Source organism: Aricia agestis, chromosome 21 (genome assembly GCF_905147365.1).
Source record: "Aricia agestis chromosome 21, ilAriAges1.1, whole genome shotgun sequence".
NCBI lineage: Eukaryota > Metazoa > Arthropoda > Insecta > Lepidoptera > Lycaenidae > Aricia > Aricia agestis.
The window spans coordinates 10,247,319-10,271,104 of record NC_056426.1 but is presented as its reverse complement, the minus strand read 5'-3'; the positions used below and the strand labels follow the sequence as shown (position 1 = coordinate 10,271,104).

Here is a 23,786-nt window from a genome sequence, read left to right as displayed (position 1 = left end):
TCGCTAGCGAAGCGATGACATTATGTCAAACTTAAAATTAAAGGTAAAAACTTTTTAACATTTAATTTTAATTTTTAATTTTTTTAATTTTTAATTTAATTTTTAATTTCTTCACTTTCTTGACTTTAGTTCCATGTCAATTTCTGTACGTTTTACTGTTTAGTTTATTAGTATTGTGATGCCACTCATTGGCCCCCGGAGAATATCAGTGCAGCGGGCTCGCTTGCTGCGTTTGCTGAGCTGGGGCCAATTTTTGGCATCACACAGCATTGTAATAATATTTATAGATCTTATATATACTGTTTGTGACTAGATCATAATAACTGTACCACTGAATACTGTTTAATTATTATGATGTTTCGTGTGATGCTGGAAATAAAAGTATTCTTATTCTTAAATCGCATACACTTTGTTGGCGTTTACGATAATCGCTTGCCACTTGTCTAGTAGGGCTGTCTATTCCCATACACATTCCGGTCTCTCTGCGCTGGCATATCTGGACCTCTCCGGTAGACCGTAGCGTATTTGGCAGGCATTACCCGACCAATTGACGTAGTCCTGACCGTCAACTGCCTAGGTATTTGTATAGAAGAGCCATTCTCAAAGTGTGCTCCGCGAGCGACACATAAATTGTTTTTAGAAATGTCATCACTCATCAGACACCAGCATGGAGACATTTCATTCAAAAACAAGACGTTTTTTTAGTCCGTCAAAAATATCACTTCTTAAAAGGGTTCCGCCACCAAAAAAGTTTGAGAACCGCTGCTCAAAACTACTGTAACATGCAGGTTTACTTTTTTAAATTGACAATAGCTAACAGGGTAATAGGCGTAGCGAATTGTCCTACTGTTTGTTAATGTGCTGTGATGAAATGTTGTAAGCTTGTTAGTCAAGCTAGTTCACAGTTCATACTAATATTATGAATGCGAAACTGTGTCAACATGGGCGCCGGCAGAAATAATTTCCAAGGGGTGCAGATTTTAGTTTTCTTTCTTTTCTTTTTACAACAACAGTGACTGTCCATTTACGTCAACATTTAGTGCCGAAACATTAAGAACTATCTTTGTACGGCATGGATTACCATGGACCTTACAAAATGCTTTTTATTTCAATAGTTTCTGTTGATCCCGAGATTCCCAAGGGGTGCAAGTGCACCACCTGGCACCCCCCTGCCGGCACCCATGTGTGTCAATAATTTGTCTGTTACCTTTTCAGTTTTCACGCATGAACTATGAATATAATTATAATAAATAATTAATTTTGATAAAATCTTGTATCAAGATTCTTGGGGACAAAGGACATAACACTACTCTATGTCCTCTTACACTTTAACCACTGAACCGATTTAGATGACATTTGGTATAGATAAACTATAAGGCCTAATAAAGGACATACGATAGTTTTTGTCAAGGAAATGTGAACAAAAGTTTTGTATAAAAATATTTTCTATTTCCCCTCAGCGGTGGCCAACAACGGCGAGTTTCCTTCTCCGTGGCCCTCATGCACGACCCTGAGCTGCTCATCCTGGACGAGCCCACAGTGGGCGTGGACCCGCTGCTGCGGCAGAGCATCTGGAACCACCTCGTCCGCATCACATCCTCGGGAGACAAGACGGTCATCATCACCACGCATTATATCGAGGAGGCGCGGCAGGCGCATTGTGTGAGTATTAGATTAAGGCGCAGCGCAGACGACAGACGTAAAAAGTGCGTCACGGATAGTCTGTCGTCTGCGCTGCGCTTTAGGCTAATAGATTAGGCAAGGCATTGTAGCGATACGAGTTACGGCCGGGACACAAAAACACGATACGACGTCGTGTCGTGGTAATCCACGACGAGCATCATAAAGAAATACGGCACGACGTCGCGTCGTAGAACCTCACGTAGAAATTCATCGCGAGTTTCTACGACGTGACGTCGTGCCGTGTACCGTGGCACGTTACGATGTCGTGTCGTAGTTTTTTACGATGCTCGTCGTAGATTCCCACGACACGACGTCGCATCGTGAAACGACGCCGCGTCGTGGTACGACACAAAGTCGTATCGTGTTTTTGTGTCCCGGCCCTTACGACTAGCGCTAAAATCTTGCATCGCCCTATCGAAGTTTTCTAAGTACATCGGTGATCTGTATACAAGGTGTAACAAAAAACTAAGTGATAATACTTTAGGATATGTATGTGTCCCTCGTAAATAGTTAACTGTTAAAGTAGCAGCGCTGAAAGAACAACTTTTTTGTATAGGCAAATTCATGAGTCATGACTATGATGCTGGGGTGCTTGCCCCTACAAATCACAAAAAAATATTTACTCATTCAGCGCTGCTACTTTCACAGTGAACTTTATATAAAGGACCCATACACATCCTAAAGTCACTTAGTTTTGTTACACCCAGCATATAAACTTCGTTCGCTCATTGTTTGGCGCTATGTAGCCGTTGGGTCTATGTCAAACAGCTGTCATATGTCACGAAATAGTTTCCACATGTCACGATATAGCTGTCATATGTCTGCCTGACACGACCCTACCGCCCCTCTGCAGGTGGCAAATGATCGATAACTCAAATTCTAATGTTTGTATGTCTGTCCCCAGATCGGTCTGATGCGTACCGGTCGTCTGCTGGCGGAGGAGTCGCCTCAGGCGCTGCTCACGATGTACAGCTGCGTCAGCCTTGAGGATGTCTTCCTCAAGTTGTCCAAGCGCCAGGGTGAGTGTTGAGAATATGTTTTGTTAAGCTAATGATGTGTTATTGAAGCTATAGCCAGTGGTGGCCCTATGGCGTGGCGAACGGGGCAATCGCCCGGGGCCTCGCTCCTGCAGGGCCTCGCAAGGTGTTTTTTGGAAGACAAAGGACCTCGCAAAGACCGCCGCCCTGGGCCTCGCAATGAGTAAGGCCGCCGCTGGCTATAGCTTCTAAGTTTGACTGTAACGACTTGTTTCACTTCTTGATAAGTGCCGGATAGGCTATCCACAACTTATCTGACAGATACTCCATAACCTATCTGTCAGATAAGTAGCGGATCCCGACACTTATCAGCAAATGGTGAAACAGGCCATAAATTAAGGTGTTCTATTTGAGATTCTGTAAACATTAGCAAAAAGAGAAAAGCAAAAAGAATGTGCCCCTTAAACTCGTAAAAATCATTTTATTACACGTAATACTTTAACGATTAAATTGACTGTGAAAGTTGAAATGATTTAGCTAGGTCATGTTTGTGGAAAACCATGATTTTTGAGTTATTAATGTTTTTACTTCCTTCATAATAATTAATTGAGCAAACTCAGTCTTCAAAGTGCTTATAAAAATGATAATCATTTATATATGCTAATAATTTTCGTACTCAACATTTTTGAGGGCTTAAACCAACATCTAACATTGCATTAAACCAACTTGAAATAACTCTACTCTCATTTTAACCTGTACGTATGTTTGTCCTCGATTTTTGGCATACTGCCGACCTCATAAGGTTGACCTACAGAGAAAGTGATGTTACGCGACTCGACCTTGGCCAAGTGCTTGCGTCAGGTACTACGGACTACGGTACTCGCTGCATGCACCGAAATAGTTAAGAAATTGCCCTAGGGTTGTCACCTACGAAGAAAATAGAATTATTACTAGCTGACCCGGCAAATATTGTTTTGCCATATAAATTATTTCTAGTAGATATCAATATAAAAAGTAGATAAAACCTATTCTCAAGCCTGACGAATGTACATACAAAATTTCATTAAAACAAAACCTAGGGCTTCTATAAAGAAACAATAACGATAACGTCTTAGCTAGGGGCCCTGTTGACTTGGTGTCAAAATAACCTAGTCTTTTATTACTCTATCGGGCGGGAACCGTACATTTTTCCGGGATAAAAGTATCCTATTTCTCTTCCCGGGACTCAAAGTATCTCCATATAGGTTCAGCGGTTTCGGCGTGAAGAGGTTAGGTACAGACAGACAAAAACACTTTTTTTTTTTTTATGAAATAAGCGGGCAAACGCGCAAACGGGTCACCTGATGGAAAGCAACTTCCGTCGCCCATGGAGACTCGCAGCATCAGAAGAGCTGCAGGTGCTTTGCCGGCCTTTTTAGAGGGAATAGGGTAATAGGGGAGGGTAGGGATGGGAAGGGAATTGGGGAGGGTAGGGAAGGGAATTGGGGAGGGTAGGGAAGGGAATAGGGTAGGGGATTGGGCCTCCGGTAAACTCACTCACTCGGCGAAACACAGCGCTAGCGCTGTTTCACGCTGGTTTTCTGTGAGAACGTGGTATTTCTCCGGTCGAGCCGACCCATTCGTGCCGAAGCATGGCTCTCCCACGTATAAATTGAAGGTTGTTACTAATATAATAAAACTTTCGCATTTATAATATTAGTAACAACCTCTGTGGCTCAGTTGGTGGGCTGTTGGTCCGTCCTTCAGGTACTTAGCGCGGGGCCAGATTGACGTGGTGTGAAGCGTCCATAGATATATTATGAGTATGGATATTTTGATAGTTAATCTGTCTTTGGCTTTGTTGTGCAGTATTTCTTTTAAAAACTGTCTTACATCTTCTCTGGACTCTTAAATATTCATGTCGAATTTCATCAAAAACAGTCCAGCGGTTCAGAAGGTGACAGACTTTCGCATTTTATTATCACGGATGATTAACTTCTGTCGTGTGTTGCTGTTATTGCTTTAACCCACTTCCGCCGCGGTTATGCAATGGCATGCACAAAAACTGGTACACGCAGATCACGATGGAATTATTGTCTTGATCTTGGTTACATTATAACGACACCACATTCGATAAGACTATACAATATACATTCAACTAATATTATAAATTCAAAAGTGAGTCTGTCTATCTGGTACCTCTTCACAGCCAAACCGCTGAACCGAATTTGCTATTATTTGCTATGGAGATACATTGAGTCTTGGGACAGGTCATAGGATACTTTTTATCCCGGAAAATACACGGTTTCTGCGCGAAAAAGAAATTTTGGCACAACGGAGTTTCAGGCGTCATCTTGTGAAATAATTAGGGCAGCAACACAAAATAAGGTTACTACAATCTAGCATACACTCTGGTTTAACCGTTTAACACATAGACCCCTAAAAACCACATTCTCGTGGGATGATTGGGGCGACAAAAAATGAGGTCATTCACAGCACTTTCGATGTCGGTGGCAGCGCTGGCCACCATTAATGTGAGAGGCCACGTAACGTAACAATGACCACTCACCAACCATTCACATGTAGACCCTTTATATTCCAAAAATACAATATTTCCGTAGGATAAGTGTAAATTGGGACAACAACAAAATGAGGTCACTCACTTTCGATATCGGTGGCAGCCCTGGCCGCCATTACTGTGAGAGGTCGGGTATCGTAACAGGGACCAACCATCCACACATAGACCCTTTTTATCCTAAAATACATAATTTTCGTGGGATATTATTGTAAATTGGGTCGACAACAAAATGAGGTCACTCACACCACTTTCGATGTCGGTGGCAGCCCTGGCCGCCATTACTGTGAGAGGTGGTCACGTGACGTAACGCTGCCGTAACTACCACGTAAGACCGAGATGTAGCTGAGAGGTTTAACATACATACAGCAGCCAGCTGTAGGTTATAGTATAACTAGATGACGCGGACGCCAAAATTCTTTAATCGCACGGAAACCGTACATTTTTAAAAATTAGCCTATTGTCCTTTCCCGGGACTCAGAGTATCCCATAAGTTGGGGGGATGATCTAATTAAATCTTATCCCAGAGGGTTCTTCATTATTTTACCTCAAACGTTTTAAAAGAGTTAAACATTTCCGACTTCTGAACTCTGAAATAAACTTCCAGGTAATTTACATTAATATAGACGTATTCACACTAGGGCCGGTATAAATAGTCAGTACTCAAGATGCATCTCGGTCTCAAGACACGATTCAGGCTCTGTGATTGGTTGGCTGTCAAAATTTGACTTGAAACCAATTTGGTTTCAAATTGATTTGAAACCAATCATAGAGCAGAACTGAGTCTTGTGACCGAGATGCATCTTGAGTACTGACTATTTATACCGGCCTAGATTCCTACTAGTACTGGTCATCACTGTAGCAGTATAAACATTCCTCATTCGAACGCCTCCGTGGTCTAGAGGTACAGAGCGCGGCTCTTGACTCGGAGGTCGTGGGTTCGATTCCCGATTGTCTAATCACTGTCTGATTATCTGACAAGTAAGATGATCCATGCGTCGGATGGGCATGTAAAAAGTCGGTCCTGCGCCTGATCTCTCGCCGGTCGTATCGGTCTTCCGTCCCACTGGGTTATGAGGGTAAAGGAATAGAGAGTGCTCTTGTGTACTGCGCACACACTTGGGCACTATAAAATTACTCCTGCGTAGCTAGCCTGGTTTCAATGAAACCGGCCACCGTCACCGAAACCGGTGTGGGAGCTATTATTATTATAAACATTCCTAACAACTGGCCAGCTACTGTACTCAATGTAAACCAACACAACTTACAGTAAAAGTAGTTCCGTGGCCTGAGGCGAGTGACTGGCGCGAGTGTAATCGCACACGCGCTGTCGCAAACATCCTGCATGTAACCTCTCATTATGTCAGTATTGGGGCAGCAGTCAGCACAGTTGATTACACCTGCCGACCGCGATACTGAGATATTATGTAGGGTATGAGAGTTAAACTTATATGTATCGACAACTCACTAAGATTGGCCGCATACGATTTCCGAATTCGTTATCCGTATTCGGAAATCCGAATGCATGGACTCAGTAGAAACTTAACTGCAGCACGCGTCAATTTTTCTCCGTACAGAATAAATTCCACACGTACGTTTCAAGAGCATGCGTTCGCGCTCCAAACTAGTATAACCTTCGAAATGAGCGAGGAGTCCAAGGCTTTTTTTCTTCCGGTAGAGTCAGCAGAGATAGTAGAGTCGCAAAAATACGTTTTTATCTTTTAAGCTACCGTACTTGCTCTATCTATGTCGCAGCCGACTGGTTTAAATAGCCGTTCAATCAAACAGCTAGCCTTTTGACTGAACAACGCCATTCAATCACACGGCTATACGTCGTTTAGCCGACTTGTTGACTACAACGTTCATCACTACAGCTAGACGACGCTTAGCCAACTGGTCTGTTTTTGTTTTGGCGGGGGGCTGTGCCCCCCGAGCCCCCCTTTTATTTAAAGGCGGTCGCCGGCTGCTGCCGCAGCACGCTCGCTACGCTCGCTCGGCTCCCTCTGTGTTGTGGTCTAAGTTCTAACCTAACCTAACCAACTTTTGGACTTTCTGGATTGTGTTTGTTTTTGTTTTGACGGGGGGCTGTGCCCCCCGAACCCCCCTTTGGGGCTGCGTCCATCCATTTCATAATCCCGTAATTTCTCCTTGAATATTTGTTGAAATTTTAATTCACTCGTATGTGCCTCGACAATTTTTGTCTCTTTAATAACACTTGTAACTTTTATTACTTAACTACTTTCTTTCCGAAAAACAACCACAAACACCAACAAACACCTGCTAGTTGACGCCATATTGTAAATAAAACGCACCTAGCGCCGCAGCGGTGCGCGCTGAACTACTTCAATTAGACGGCGGCTTTTGAATCAGCTGTAGTGTTGAACGTTTTGAGCGACTAAAATATTCAATAGAAAAGCTAGACGTGTGATTGAATGGCGTTGTTCAGTCAAAGGGCTAGCTGTTTGATTGAACGGCCTTTTAAACCAGTCGGCTGCGACATCTACATAGCCATATCACTCTAATCTCTAACCAGGCTAAGGGCGTCGTCAGCTTATAACTTTAGTGGAGGCAATGGGGCAGTATCATGGAGGATAGATACGATAGTCAATTGCTCGCACGGCCTTAGAACTTTGGTCGCTTTGCAGCTAGCCACATTTGATCTCTGCCTCCTTGGCGACGACGGCGATCCAGGTCACCAAAACAACTTCTCATCCATAACCTCTTTCTACAGGCTTAGCCTCATTCATAATCTCTTCTTACAGGCCAAGCCAACCAGGTGGTGGAGCTGAACGTGTCCGGTGGCCTGGGCAAGATGTCGCGACGGGAGGAGGCGCCGTACGCCGCCGAAGACGCTCACGTCGTCGGCCTCAACTTCCACCAGTCCAAGGAGGTGCTCATCGTGGACCACGCGCCGAGCAACGGTGATGTGAGTAGATGGTAGAGAGTAGTGAGAATAGTGATGAGAGTAGGTAATGAGAACAATATAGAACATGTGGGCACCATTGGCCAAGTACCTCGACTTCAAACAAATGGGCGTCTACGCGAATTGGGTGCGAGTACCTACCACTTTCGACGTGTTTCACAATGCTGGGTACCACATTAGTACGGCGCGCGCCGGCCGATATGACATACTACGTCAAACGTATATCGATTTCGAGATATCTTCCGAGTCGACCTATTTGCGGCAAGGCTCAGCCAACATGTTCTGTAGCTCTGCCATGAGTTTAAAACTATAGTGTTTATCGATACTCGATACCGACTACGTGAATATTTAGTATGGCGATTTTACTTCCGCAAGTGACCGCTAGAGGCGCTGTAAAATTTGCCATTTACTAAATATTTACGTAGTCGTTATCGAGTATCGATAAAAACTATAGCTTTAAACTCATGGTAGAGCTACTGCTTCTAAAGAAGGCTTTATAGCCAATGACTAAATTAACTAACTAACTAAAATTGTAACTTGTGGTTTCCAGCTGCCGGGCAAGATGACGGAGGCTGTGACGGCGGAGTGCGAGGACTGCGGGGACTGCTTCAACGTGAGTCATTAACCAATCAATCAATCATTTCCCCGATTTGTCTATAGATATCCAATCCAGCTAGACGTTTCGCGTGGCTTCGCCCGCGTAAATTAGGAATTTCATAGACAAATTAGCCCACAAAAAATAACCTACGATCCTTCTCGTGGTCTACTTTTTAACTGTGCAAGTTAACAAAAAAATTTCTGCAGTAGTTTGTGAGATAAGCTCTTTCAAATAATTTTCCCCGTTTTAAGAGCACACTTTGAGTATGGCTGACCTTCATCATACATATTATAGCATGGCATGCATAGCCACGAAAAAAGAAATCACTCAGGTTTTTACAGCGGCAGACACCGCTACCCCTGGTCAACGTTAAAGTTGAGTGGGAAAGTTAATAAAGACTTTAATATTTCTAGTTCACGACGCGAGGCAAGATCAAGGCTCTAGTCCAGAAGAACTTCCTCCGGATGTGGAGGAACATCGGCGTGATGCTGTTCATATTCGCGCTGCCCGTCACCCAGGTCATCCTGTTCTGTCTGGCCATCGGCAGAGACCCCACTGGGCTTAAGCTGGTGAGTAAATATTCGTGAAAAAAAGCTAGTACAAAAGTTACGATCAAAGAAAAAAAGTTAGGAATCCGGTCACAAAGGACCACAAAGTCCGGCTCGAAGGACCATTTCTCTTTGAAAAGTGTTAAAGTCTTCTTAGCAAAACGAAGCAGTATTTCACATAAATGACACAATTTTGAGGAGAAGTATTATAATTGTTATATATTGCTCTTATACAGGGTGTAACAAAAATAAGTGATAATACTTTAGGGTGTGTACGTGTTCCTTGTAGAGAGTTCACTGTGAAACTAGCAGCGCTGAAAGACCAAATTTTTTCCATTTTTGTATGGGGAAACTCGTGACGCTCGGGCTCTAGCCCATACAAAAGTGAAAAAAAAATTCGTCTTTCAACGCTGCAACTTTCACGGTGAACTCTCTACAAGGAACTCGTACACACCCTAAAGTATTATCACTTATTTTTGTTACACCCTGTATGACTGACTGTCACAAGTTACAATGCTATTATTATCTATTAAACTGTCTTCTTCCGCTCGCTCCCACAGTGACATGTGGGAGGGGAAGAAGACAGGTTTATTTGTACTAATATCTTGTTCGTTGTAATAATATCTCACTACCAACTTGCAGGCCATCGTGAACCACGACGTGCGAGTCATAGACGGCGACTGTCCCTTCAACTCCACCTGCTCCATGAAGAACCTCTCGTGTAGATACCTCGCGCATCTCAAAAACCAGGTAAGAGTTTCTACAGTTTGTGCAAAAATTCTCAATTCAGATTCACGCGTAGATTTCGCATTTCTAAATTTGTATTGAATTGTCAGATTTGCATGACGTCTCACACAATGAGGGTTATGGCGCTATGTAGCCGTATGGTCTGTCGTGTCAATTGTCGTGTCAAACAGCTGTCCCTAATACTGCTCGTAGTAAAATAGTTGTTACTAGATGACGCCCACAAACTCCGGTGCGCCAAAAATTCGTTTAGGGTGTGAGTAATCGTACATTTTTCCGGGATGAAAGTATCCTAAATACGGGACTCAAACTATCTCCATTCCCACCAAAATCGGTTCAGCGGTTTTGGCGTGAAGATGTAACAGACGGACAGACATACGGAGAGACAAACACACTTTCACATATTTTATAATATTATCTATCTATTTGAGAGAATTTGCACCAATTTAATACAATAATTCCTATTTCCAGTCGATAATAAAAGAATACTACGCGGATCTGGACAGCGCGCTACAAGCCGTGCGCGACGGCGACGCCTGGGGCACCATCTACTTCAACGAGAACTACACCGACTCCCTCGTCGCCAGGCTCGCGCTAGGTGAGTACACGAGACGAGGCAGCTGGAGCCGAATATCTGGCACAAAGTGTTGGCTGTAGCTCCAGCCGAATGAAAACAGTATCTCATGCAAATACTATCACAGAAATTGATTAATTTATAGAAATATACTTTTAGCGTTAGTTTTAGTAAAAATGTATGGTCTATTAAGGGATGTATAATATATATTATGGGTCAAGATGCCTGATTTAAATAAATAAATAGGCAGATGGCGGTTCTACGTAATGAGGATTTTAATTGTTCTATTTGCTACCAGGTGCCTGTAGTTTTAGGGTCTGTCGTGTGTTATACCCGTCCCTCCCGCACTAGGCGCATGACGGAGGGCTGGGGGGGGTTTTAGTGGGTAAACCTCGCAGAGGGAGTCCCACATACCCCTTCCCCCGAGGGGGCGGGGGATACGTAACGTACCTTCCCTCCTCAAAAAAGGGTATGTCGTGTCAAATAGGCATATTATCGTGACATATGACAGCAGTTTACTCCACTTAGCGGCACGTGGCAAATAGAATATCAAACACCCTCATTTGTCATCTACGCACGTGCTACGCACTATGACAATGAAGTCTTTGTATTCAAGAAATGATAATCATTAATTTTTGTTTCTCCTTCCACAGCGGACACCGCCGACAACGAGACCATAGAATCCTCTGAAGCGCAGGTGTGGCTCGACATGTCCAACCAGCAGATCGGACTCATGCTCAACCGCGATATACAGTTCTCCTACAGAGACTTCGCTAAGGTCAGTAGAAACGAATGTGTGTAGCTTTCGAGCACTGTTTTGTTTAAAAAAAATACTATGACGTAAAGCAGGCCATGTTTGCCTGAACAGGTCAACTGTTCAGGTAAACCGGAGCGTGTATGTTATAGAACTGTGCAGGTTTTTCCTCAACTTTGCCTGACATGCGTAACTGGCTAAATGCACAGGCAAACCTGTCAGGTACACCCTTGCGTTTATGGCCTGCTTGCCACTTTGCCTACTTTTTATTAAAAAACGATGCTTGTCCATTTTCCTTCAATCGCTTGTTTATCTAATGTTTAACCATAAAGTCCATATTTTTCCCTTATCCCTATTGCCTCAAATGAAATGACTGCTAGAATTAGCGTATAAAGCGAGGATGATAAATATTTTGTACTCGCATTATACGCTCTCCCTATGGCAACTATTCAGCTTTCAACAACGTATTTTATATTTCAGAACCTGCTGGAGACGTGCAACTACAACCCCAAGGTGGGCGACATCCCCATCGACTTCCGCGACCCCATCTACGGCGACAACAACCCCTCCTTCACTGACTTCGTCGCGCCCGGCGTCATACTCACGTGAGTTGTGTTACACCCCATACGTGTTGTGTAATGTGTTGTACCCCATACTAGTTGTGTTGTACCCCATACTAGCTGTGATGTACCCCATATAAGTTTTGTTGTAACCCATCTACGGCGACAACAACCCCTGACCCCTCCGTCATACTCACACGTGAGTTGTGTTAGAGCGACCGCAGACTTACAATTTCGAGTTGGCCAACTAAATCGCATACTATACCAATAGCTATAGCGACTTATGAGACTTATGTCTACGTACGTACGTACAACTAAATAATTGGACACCAATCGGATCAGAACGGCGATTCCTTTCCGATTACCTGGTCTCTGCGATTAGTCACAATTAAAAAGTTGTCCAATTAAATTGTGAAACTACGCAATTTAGTTGCACGATAGTCGGCCAACTTGAAATTGTATATCTACGCTGCCCCTTAGGGTCCCCGCAGACGTACAATTTAAAGTTGGCCGACTATCGTACAAACCACAGAAATAGATCAAGATAGAAAGGCCATGCTGCTCCAATTTGTATGGACACGAGCGTAGCGTAGCGATTTTTACGATAGTCAGCCAACTTTAAATTGTACGTCTGCGAGGACCCTTACACCGGATATTAGTTGTGTTGTACCCCATATGTGTTGTATTTTGCCCCATGACAGATGTGTTTTACCCCATAATATAAGGCAGTCGAAGGCTCTCGTCGACTGCTGTTGACCAGTGACGACAGCAGTTGTATCTGCCATTGGCAAGTGCCATTCGTCTTTTTTTTTATGAAATAAGGGGGCAAACGAGCAAACGGGTCACCTGATGGAAAGCAACTTCCGTCGCCCATGGACACTCGCAGCATCAGAAGAGCTGCAAGTGCGTTGCCGGCCTTTTCAGAGGGAATAGGGTAATAAGGGAGGGTATAAGAGGGAATAGGGTAGGGGATTGGGCCTCCGGTAAACTCACTCACTCGGTGAAATACAGCGCAAGCGCTGTTTCACGCCGGTTTTCTGTGAGAACGTGGTTTTTTATCCGGTCGAGCCGGCCCATTCGTGCCGCAGCATGGCTCTCCCACGTATAAAAGAAAATTCGTCTGTAAGAAACTTAAGTTATTTTTTGTCCCATATGAGTTTCATAAATATTTCTTTCTTCCCCAGGATCGTGTTCTTCCTCGCCGTCGCTCTAACCTCGTCAGCTCTGATCGTGGAGCGCACCGAGGGTCTGCTGGACCGGTCGTGGGTGGCGGGCGTCTACCCCGGCGAGATCCTGTTCTCGCACGTGGTCACCCAGTTCGTGGTGATGTGCGGTCAGACGGCATTGGTGTTACTCTTCATGATCCTCGTGTTCGGGGTCAAGTGTAACGGGAACATCGCGTATGTGGTGATGCTGACGCTGCTTCAAGGTGGGTGGAATTGAAATTAAAGACATGACACAACACTCCTTCAATAATCATGACATCTCGGAAACCACAGACATAGATCTGGATAGTTACCGCATGTGTATGTACTTCGCGTGCCATATCGCGCTCCCGATCGACGAGCAATGCTCGTCTTTCGAAAGACTGTTCTTTAGTCTGCTATCGGAATCGGACGTCAATCTGAATTTTAAAAATGCCTAAATGCCTAATTGTGCCGTATTAAGCTGTAGAAATTCGAATAGAAACTTTAGCTTAGCTAATGGTCACGTTTCTTATCATCGGTACGTCACAGTAGGAAGGAGAAAAGTTTTCATACCAATGGGGGAACATGCGGTATCTATCTTGCTCTAAGTCTGTGTCTGAAACTTAACACCCACACTCAGGCATATAGTTAGACTAGATGACGCCCGCAATTCCGTTACGCTAAAATTCGTTTATCGCGCGGGAACGGTACATTTTTCCGAGATGAAAAGTATCCTATGTCCTTTCCCGGTTGTCAAAGTAATTTACTTTAAATACAGACACACTTTCCCTAATATTAGTATGGATTTTAATATTGCTCCAATGTTTGCAGGTCTGTGCGGCATGTGTTTCGGCTTCGTGATATCGGCGGCGTGCGAGCTCGAGCGCAACGCGATCCAACTCGCACTTGGCTCGTTCTACCCCACGCTGCTGCTCAGCGGAGTCATCTGGCCCATCGAGGGCATGCCCTGGATCCTGCGCTACGTGTCCCTCTGCCTGCCCCTCACGCTCGCCACCTCCGCCCTGCGCTCCGTCCTCACAAGGGGCTGGCCCTTCAGCGAGCCCGAGGTCTACCTCGGCTTCATATCGACGCTCATCTGGATAGCGCTCTTCCTCGTGGTCACGCTGACCATCCTCAGGTTCAAGCGCGGCTAAGCGATGCACCCCGGCGAGCTTGTATTAGTTGCGTGTCAAACTGATAGCTGTCACGATGACGTCTGTCAAACTGACAGCTGTCGAGCCGCCATTACGACTAGCACAAGTTGCGCGCGGCGGGGTGTGTAAATACGCGTCCGGTCGTCGTTTTACCACCGAAGCGGCGGCCGCTAGTATGATCGTTAGTCCAACTGTAAATATTAGTGTATTTATGATCCCTCGACTGCCGACAGCTACAGTACCGGGAACAATCGAGTTACCATAGATTAGGATGGTGCCATAGATTATTTCTGTTCACCGAATATATCGATATCGAACCCTCGAACACGGTGCAAATATTTTTAACCAATGATATAAAATATTTATCGAAGAGCGAGTTTTTATGGCTTTACGCATTGTAAGCTGTACACAAATTGTACCGCAAAAAAAAAACTGTCAAATGTTGAGTGCGCGGGAGAATGTTCTATTTTCAAAAATAAAGTTTATTTGTACCGTAACCACGACCAACCAACATAAGAGAGCGCCATCGAAGCAAAGTAACTTTAAAATAGTTTTAACTAGATTTAGGTGTGAAAGAAGTATATTAAATCGAGTGAGGATAGTCCATGATTAGACTAAGTATTTTATATTATATATTTTTGTATTGGTGTATATTTTTTACTGTCTCGAAATTACTAGGACAATTTATTAATGGTGACTTACGGTGTGGTATCTCTTAAGTCTTTGACAATTTCTGCTCAAAAGCAAATCAATAATTATAAATAAACATTTTGCAGAGAAACCTAATAGTTACTATTTTGCACTTTGCATTAAAAAATAAAAAAATAAAAAAAACTGGATACACATAATATTTTGTCTTTTCGTTTTTTTTTCTATAATGTTGCCAGTATTGCTAGTTCTCCCACCATTTTTGTACTATTTTCTACAAAATGTTTATTTATTTATTATGTTTTGCGCCTCTATTTATAAGCTAATAGTTATTATGGGCGTTGTGAATGGATACAAGTGTCAGACTGTGATTGTTTTGCTAGCATTGACATTTTTGTAATGACAATTAAAATAAAACTGTACCAAATTATTTTTGTTTTTTCTTTTCTTAACCCTAGTTTTTTAACCACTTTTTTCTAAAATACTGCTAGTGGGAAATCTCTATGGATTGCCCCAATCGTTAGAAATAAAAAGTAAAATCTAGTTGGCGACTAGTCGAGAAGTGGTTGGTAGCCCCTCGAGACTACTAAAGAGTAAACACCCTTCATGATTGATCGACTCACACAGTAGGAAAATTCAGGAAGAATATGAACTGTTGATATAAATGTGCTAAGTGTAACAATATTATAGTTGGTATAACATTGGACACGTTATTTTTACTATAAAGTAGAACTCATATTATTTAAAAACACCGGGTCTCTCAGGTACACGTGTTGAAGCGCCATTTAGCCAGCAAAATTAACAAAACATAGATTTTGATACCGCTAGCGGTCAATAGATGGCGCTAATATAAATCAGAATCAAAATCAGATATATTAAAATCAGAATCAGATAAATAAAATTTAGTGTAAAATATTATTGCAAAATTATAATAATATTATAGTTTAGTCCGAAACAAAATAACAATTGTAGTACATTATTTTAATGCCAACAATATTTACTTACACAAGCCATCTTATTAATATTTACTAAAATTTTTCGGCTTTTAGCCCCTTTGAGAGTTTTAAATATAAACTCAAAATTTCTAGACGTATAAAAACGAAATAAATAATACAAACAGACATACTTATGAGTAAAATTATATTGTCAATATAACGTAACATTACTTCTTGGCTAGAATTTCTCCTAAAACCTTCTTCTTCTTTTGTCCTTTGTCAAACTTCCTCTTCTGCAACAAAATAATTTGAAACTTAAAATAGGACACTAGGGAGTAGGGAGTTAAATTTGATGATACAACAGCCTTTTAGCTTTACAGTTTACACTGAGATTATACCACAGACATAGATCAAGATAGATACCGCATGTGTATGTACTTCGCGTGCAATATCGCGTTCCCAAACGTTTTTCGAAAGTATTTTCTTTAGCCTGCTATCGGAATCGGACGTCAATCGGAATTTAAAAAATGCCTGAATGCCTAAAAGTGCCGTATTGAGCTGTAGAAATTCAAATAGAAATGTTGGCCTTGATAATGGACATGTTTCTTATCATCGGTACGTCACAGTAGGTAGTAAAATAGTGGCACGCTCGTTTTCATACAAATTGAGCGACATGCGGTATCTATCTTGACCTATGTCTGTGGATTATACCATAAAGTTAATATACCTATAACCTAGCGGAATAGAGAAACAAAGGCCTGAGCAAGCGAGATGTCACCATCAGTAACACTGTGTGGTAAAAAGAGTCGTGTCATTATTGTATAATGACAGCAGAACCAATTTTTTTCATCTGTTTGACGTCCAGTCGGCACTTATCGGCACGTTGACAATTTAATCTCTTAGAAAGATGCTTGTGTAAGTGTATACGTAAACAAATTTTTACACACAGACGTATATCAATTTCGGTTTCGTTTGACAGCTCGAGATTGTTGCTCTATTCCGCTAAGTATATTAACTTTATCTTATATCTTTAAACGAGCAATTCTTGTATATATATATAGCTAGTGGATTATACAGGGTGTAACAAAACAAAGCGATAATATTTTCGGGTGCGTATGTGTTTGTTCACTGTGAAAGTAGTAGCACTGAAGAAGCAATTTTTTTGTGATTTTAATATGCAAGCATCCCAGCATCAGCAGTTTGCCGATAAAAAATTAATAGAAAAAGTTACTCTGTACATGGAACTAATACACGCCCTAAAGTAAGTAAAGTTTTGTTACACCTGTATAACTAGCGGACCTGGCAGTCGGTGTCCTACAACCTAGCCTGCATTATCCTAACCAAACTTGGAACTAACATGTTTCCAACGCGGGAATCAAACCCACGACCTCCGAGTCAAGAGCCACGCTCTAAACCACTGGACCACGGAGGCGGATGAAATAAAACTCATTTATGACATACCTTCTTCTTCTCAGCAGTCATACCAACAAACTCCTTCCTCTGCTTCTTGTCTCGCGGCTGGTTCTCATTAGCGCGCTTGTTCGCCGGACCGTCCGAACGCGCCTGAAATGAAAATTTCAGATTTTCAAATTGAAAAAAATTGTTAAATAACTGTTCACATTTTTCGCCTCAACTCTGACGCTGGCAACTCCTAAATGGGGACGCTTACGCCAAAAGAAGAAGAAGAAATCCATACTAATAGTAGAAGATGCCAGCAATAATAGTGGAGAAAAGTTTTGTAACAGTAAACAATCTAAGGCCAGTATAAATAGTCAGTACTGAAGATGCATCTTGGTCTTAAGACGCGGTTCGGCTCTATGATTGGTCCAAATTTTGACAGCCAACCAATCACAGAGCCTGAACCGTGTCTTGTGACCGAGATGCATCTTGAGTACTGACTATTTATACCGACCTAAGTGTTATGAAACCCATTGAGAATTATCATTTAAAGGCAAATGGTAGGGTCTAACATTTGTATTAAAATTATATTATAAATATTAAATTGTTTTAGATTTTTTTTACATGAACTTAAGATTATGACATTTAGAAAGACTCCATTCTGTTCTTGATATTGGACTTAAAAAAAAACACCACATTACAAAGGCCTATGAATATTTTTTTACAGGGCCGCGAGACACTGGAATGGCATCGGCGAGGCAAGCACTTTCAGTCTCACATGAGCACTTTCAGCGAGTCTACGGCCACTCGTGGCCGCTCGTGGCCGCTATTTCTCAAGCGATACTATGTATTACAACAATGAATGACACTGAAAGTACTCGCCTCGCCGCTGCCATTATGGTGTATCGCGGCCCTAGAAGTGCATTCATAACTCACCTCAAGTTTTCTCTTCATCTCGATCCGTCTGAATGCTCCGTTATTCTTTTTACCATCATCACCTTGCACTTTGTTGTTTGACTGGAAATTACCTACAAACTTCTTCGGCAGCTTATCTTTATTTTTCTTCTCTGTGTGCGTACATCTTTTAACCCTTAGTATTCTATTCTTTATTGTTAGGTCTTCTTCACTCATGGCTAAAGCTAGCTCAACTCCATCTTTTGACTCAAAATTTACGTATCCAAAACCTGAAGAAAGAAATATTTTTTTTTAGACTTTGCAAACGAATGAATATGGATTATGAAAGAAAAGACAAAGTAGTGTATGCTAGATTGCTGCTGTTTGGAGAGAGAGAGAGAGAGGTGTGATAAAATAACCAAATTTTTTTCCTATTAGCAGAGCGCAATATCCGCGTCGAATTATAGCCTAAGAGCCAGTCTACACGGCGCGTTGCGTTGCCTCGTCGCAACGCAAATATTTTGACGCAAAGCCGGCTACACGGGCGCTGCGCCATCGCAGCGTTATTACGAAGCATTAGTGTCTTAACACACTAGGCTGAATTACGCCGGCGTAATGTCCGCCGCAAATGTCAAACGCATACAAAATACGGACCAAACGCGACGTAATAGTGTGTCACCCCTCACGTTCGGCCCGTATTTTGTATGCATTTGAAATGCGGCGTAAACGTGGCGGAATTTACGCCGGCGTAATTCAGCCTAGTGTGTCTGTGTGTCTAGACACTTAACGTCAACACCCCCTCTGACTTCATCTCGGGGGCTGCTGTCCGTCATGTGTGTGTCGCAGGGAAAAGAAGATATCAGGGATATCCCGAAATCCCTAGGGATATCACGAAATCGCGGTAGATACCGAATATTCTTGTTTCTTACGTCTTCTTACTAAACAAATCTAGTGATATGTCATTTCACTAAACTAAATCTAGTAAAATATCAGAAAAGCGGACACCGCCGAATAAAAATCGAGCTACGCATTTCTCTCGCTCGCTCTAATACCCTATCACTATCTTATGGGGGCGACTAACCCTAAATTGACGATTTTATAATTCATTTTTATACTTGAAAATAAGCCCCGAATTGTTTCATTTTGTAGACATAGATACTACATTATATTTCCGAGAATCGGACCTAGCAAAAACACGATATCTTAAAATTTTCTCGATCACAAAGATGCATGTAATTTTCACGAATTTTTCATATATTGCCATAACCATGCATTAAACTAAGTTAATATTTTAACACATTGTATAAAATTCTATCATTGAAGAACTGACCTAGCGGATTTTTTAAATGTTACATATTTATCGAGTTATTAGGAAAAAATTATTTTCTTTCTATTTAAATGAATCCGCATCGTCCTTTTTCACCTGGCAATTGGCATATGAAAGACGGGCGTGAGTGTGAAGAGAGAAGGACGATTTTTTGCGTTAGTCGCCCTCTTAACGCGAATAGGGCATTATCAGCGTGAAGGGATCTTATCATCGGTATTGAGTTATTAATATCCCCATAATATACATTTAACAGGCTATCGAACCATGCAAGTAACATGCGCGTAACTCTGGAAAATATTAAAAAATGTTGAAACTCGAGAGTCGTAAAAGATGATATTTAGAAAATCGCATTAAAACTTAACGTACACGTAATAATTTAACGACTAAAATCACACGAGCCGCGCCAGCTCGAGCGACGCGTTTGTTTCACTCACACTAGTGCCCGTGTGGGTATTAGAGCGAGCGAGAGAAATGCGTAGCTCGATTTTTATTCGGCGATATCCGCTTTTCTGACATTTCACTAGATTTAGTTTAGTGAAATGACATATCACTAGATTTGTTTAGTAAGAAGACGTAAGAAACAAGAATATTCGGTATCTACCGCGATTTCTTGATATCCCTAGGGATTTCGGGATATCCCTGATATCTTCTTTTCCCTGCGACATGTGCGTTGTGACTTGTGACGACGGAGCGCCGTGTGAAAACCTTGGTTATTTGTATGTAAAACAACGGCATCGCTGCGTCGACGCAACGCGCCGTGTGGACTGGCTCTAACTCGTATCTATTTCGAATCATATCTTACCTTTCCCTGCGTGTGTTTTCCTATCTCTAATGATCCTGACAGACTCTATGGCACCACACTTCTCAAACTTGGCCCTGAGCCCTTCATCTTCAAGGGCGAAGGGTATGTTGCCCACAAACACGGAGAGTTTGGGATCATGGACGGCCCCGGTCGTGCCTGTTCGGTGAACTCTCAGGTGATTGCCGTTGAGGACTGTGTTGTTAGCTTTTAAGGCCTGGAAACAAGCAAACAAAAATAAAGTAATCATAGAAATTAATAAAATTTCCTATTGTGAAGTGTGCAAGATTGGTTAGGTTTTAGGACTTATACTCAGACAAAGGTAGACAATAACTTACTTGTTGTAGATGGTAATTTTTTTTTTTGATGCAGCAACAGAATTAATAATATCATCTGTGAAATTTTAAGTTGTTTTCATAGAATTGTAACTAAAATAGAAGTACCTTCTCCACAGACGTTTCATCAGCAAACTTGACGTAGACATTGACGGTACTTCTCTCCGGGTGAAGTTCATTTTTGATGACAGCCAGCTTGGGAGTCACAGTAGCATCCTTGACGGGGACAGTGCGAATCCTGGAATAAAATAAAATAAAATTATAGTAAATAAGTTAAGAAAACTGAATATAATAAAATTAAATTAAGAAATTTAAAAAAAACCCCTGCCAAACAACTTTAAAAAGTAATGAAATAATATTATTTACTGCCTTTAAGTTCAAATAATTCCTAACTTGTGTAAAGTAATATTTTAGTCCATAGTTGTTGTCACGGTGTGTTGGGGGCCCACAAAGTAAACTACAACCTACAACCGCCAAGTCGCTGATTATCTCCATTCGGTTAGCTGTGAACAGTCTTATCCTTAAACTATAATGTTATGTGAATTCTCAAATCAAACATCTACATTAGCGGTCCCCCGACACACCTTGACAACAATTATGGACTAAAATATTACTTTCACAAGTTAGAAATTATTTGAACTTAAAGGCAGTAAATAATATTATTTCATTACTTTTTAAAGTTGTTTGGCGGGGTTTTTTTTTAATTTCTTAATTTAATTTTATTTCATACTTTTTAAACTTGTGTTGGTGAAGAATAATTCCTATCAACACTCATGATTACCATCTATCAATGTCCTATTCAATGAGGCAGTCAATATGAGCCCAAACATGAAACCTCCACTTTGGGTTCATACGAAGCTCAGATCCTATAGAATCCAGGTGATGCAGCAGCAGCAGCATGTAAATATTTACTGTCTGTCTACTTCTTACTGGTTGTCGCAATTAAAATGAGCCCAAACACGAAACCTCTGCTCTAAGTTGGCAAGGAGTTGGCGAGGAGTTGGATATCCTATTGATTACCAGGTGATGCTGCATCACCAGGTCAACTTTCCATTAATATGTGTATATGTATATTGTATATTCACAAATGTCACGAACTAGAATGAAATATAAAACCCATCAAATGAATACAAGTTGCTAACGGCCTTTCATGAACCAGATAAAACCTGATTGTCCAGCACTGAGCAGTCTGATGATGATAAATTATATCTAAGAACACTCTCGATCATGTTAGCTTTCAAACAAAAAAAAAACTAGATCAAAATCGGTCCACCCGTTTGGATGCTACGATGCCACGGACAGATACACACACAGACAAACAGACAAACAGACAGACAGACATGTCAAACTTATAACACCCCTCTTTTTTGTTGGGGTTAAAATAAGAAGCCTTGTTTGTCTTAAGCTAAACTAAATACCAGCATGCAAAAATATGTACATTTTTCACAAGAGCAATATTTTTCTTACCTAATAGTTTCAATAGTCCCATATTCATTAAAAATCTTCTTGATTTCTTTCTTACATTTTTTGCTAAACGGCACATTACCAACAAAGACTGTTCGCTTGATTTCTTCCTCCAAAGCCTCAGTTTTCTGCTCTTCCGTTAATTCTACTTTTGGACCTTTGCCTTTCTTTTCCGGTTTCTTTGCTTTATTCTTTGTATCTTTTACTTCCTCTTCTTCATCAGAACTTTCCTCCGGCTGCAACACTTGTTTGTTGGCCTCATCATTTTCAGATTCAATTTCATCATCGGAGTCATGTTCAGAATCGGAGTCTTCATTTGTGATTGCATTGGGATTAACTGTGTCATCATTTTCCTCATCATCATTGTCTTCTTCATCATCATCATCTTCATCTGAACCAGATTCAACATCATCGTCAGAGTCTGAGCCTATGTTACTTGAGGTTTTGGGATTGATGCTATCGTCATTTTCATCATCATCATCTTCATCTGAACCAGATTCGACTTCATTGTCAGAGTCGTCTTCAGAATCAGAGCCTATGTTACTTGAGGTGTTGGGATCAATACTATCGTCATTTTCATTGTCATCATCATCATCTTCGTCGGATTCTTCTGATTCTGCTTCAACTTTAGGTTCAGGTTTAGGTACTGATTGGTTCCGATTCTTCTTATTCTTCCTGTTCTTTTTCTTGTTTTGTTTTTTGGGACTCTGTGCTTCTACACTTTTCTCTGCTGGTTTATTTTTGATTTGCTGTACCGCTTTTTGGTTCTGCTTGGCTTGTGTCTTTTGAACTTGATTTTGTTTTTTCGGGCTCTGCGCTTCTGCACTCTGCCCTGGTTTCTTATTGTTTTCCTGTGCAGGTTTTTGTTTTTGCTTACTCTGTAAATTTTGAAGTTGATTTTGTTTCTTGGGGCTCTGTACTTCGCTTTTCTCTGCCTTATTCTTGTTTTGCTGCCCAGGTTTTTGCCTAGCTTGTGAATTTTGAACTTGATTTTGTGGTTTTATATTTTTACCTTGATTGGGTTTTGCTATTTCCTGCTGCTGTTGTTTTTTATTCTTTTTAGGGTTCTGTGCTCCGTTCTGATTTGCATTTGCAGCATCCTGAGACAAGGGTTTACGCTCCTGCTTTTTCTTCTTGTTTGGACTAGCATCGTTTGATTCTACGTTCTTAGTCACTGTTTCTTCATTTAACTTACGTTTATTGTTCTTAGGTAATGTGTTTTCATACACATGTGCTGCTGCGTTCATAACCTTCAACTTTTTGGGTGATTTCTTCATCTCGGCACTGTCTTTTGGCGATTCTGGACTCAATAAACTCGAATTCACACTTGTATTTGCGTCTAATTCAATTTCCAAATGTTTCTTAACTTTGTCGGCCTTGGGGCTCACCAAGATCGAGTCTTCCTCGGTCACGTCCAAGTTTTGATTCTCAAATATTCTCTTCGGTGATTTCTTCGCGATTGCCTTCTTTTTTTGTAACGTGGGCGACAAAAATATAGATCGATCTACGAGTTCACTTTTCGGCGTAACGTTAGGTGATGGCTGATGCTTGGTTGGAGTCAGTGCTCTCTTCAAATGCTTGGGGCGGCTTGGCGTAACGTTTCCAGATACTAATGCTGCAACGCTGCCTACTACATATTCCATGACTTAAAATAAATTTAACCTAAAAATCACCACATGCCGCATGTGCGTGGAATGTCAGTGTCACAAACGTCACAAATATATACTATA

At 41.6% G+C, this 23,786-nt stretch overlaps 2 protein-coding genes across 4 annotated transcripts in view; one reads left to right on the top strand and one right to left on the bottom strand.

Annotated features, from left to right (window-relative positions):
- The window catches only part of LOC121737578 (ABC transporter G family member 23), a 106,772-nt gene extending 91,438 nt beyond the window's left edge, over positions 1–15,334 (top strand). For both annotated transcript variants that reach the window (XM_042129235.1, XM_042129236.1), the window contains 11 exons: positions 1,461–1,662; positions 2,588–2,702; positions 7,977–8,140; positions 8,688–8,750; positions 9,149–9,304; positions 9,926–10,033; positions 10,499–10,625; positions 11,255–11,379; positions 11,836–11,960; positions 13,100–13,344; positions 13,934–15,334. In XM_042129235.1, the coding sequence (XP_041985169.1) occupies positions 1,461–1,662; positions 2,588–2,702; positions 7,977–8,140; positions 8,688–8,750; positions 9,149–9,304; positions 9,926–10,033; positions 10,499–10,625; positions 11,255–11,379; positions 11,836–11,960; positions 13,100–13,344; positions 13,934–14,256 (1,753 nt within the window). In that variant the 3' untranslated portion in view covers positions 14,257–15,334. The remainder of the gene's footprint in view (positions 1–1,460; positions 1,663–2,587; positions 2,703–7,976; positions 8,141–8,687; positions 8,751–9,148; positions 9,305–9,925; positions 10,034–10,498; positions 10,626–11,254; positions 11,380–11,835; positions 11,961–13,099; positions 13,345–13,933) is intronic.
- Positions 15,335–16,013: 679 nt separating this feature from the next.
- On the bottom strand, positions 16,014–23,756 carry LOC121737676 (nucleolar protein 12-like). Of its 2 annotated transcripts, XM_042129344.1 has the most exons (7): positions 22,524–23,756; positions 22,060–22,445; positions 20,701–20,830; positions 20,261–20,474; positions 18,174–18,421; positions 17,301–17,402; positions 16,014–16,132 (listed from the first exon to the last, which is right to left on the bottom strand). In XM_042129344.1, exons 1-7 carry the CDS (start codon positions 23,697–23,699, stop codon positions 16,067–16,069), a joined length of 2,322 nt encoding a protein of 773 aa, XP_041985278.1. In that variant the 5' UTR covers positions 23,700–23,756; the 3' UTR covers positions 16,014–16,066. The 2 variants fall into 2 exon arrangements, with proteins under 2 accessions (XP_041985278.1, XP_041985277.1); XM_042129343.1 differs by having other exon boundaries at positions 22,060–23,756.
- Positions 23,757–23,786: the final 30 nt, after the last annotated feature.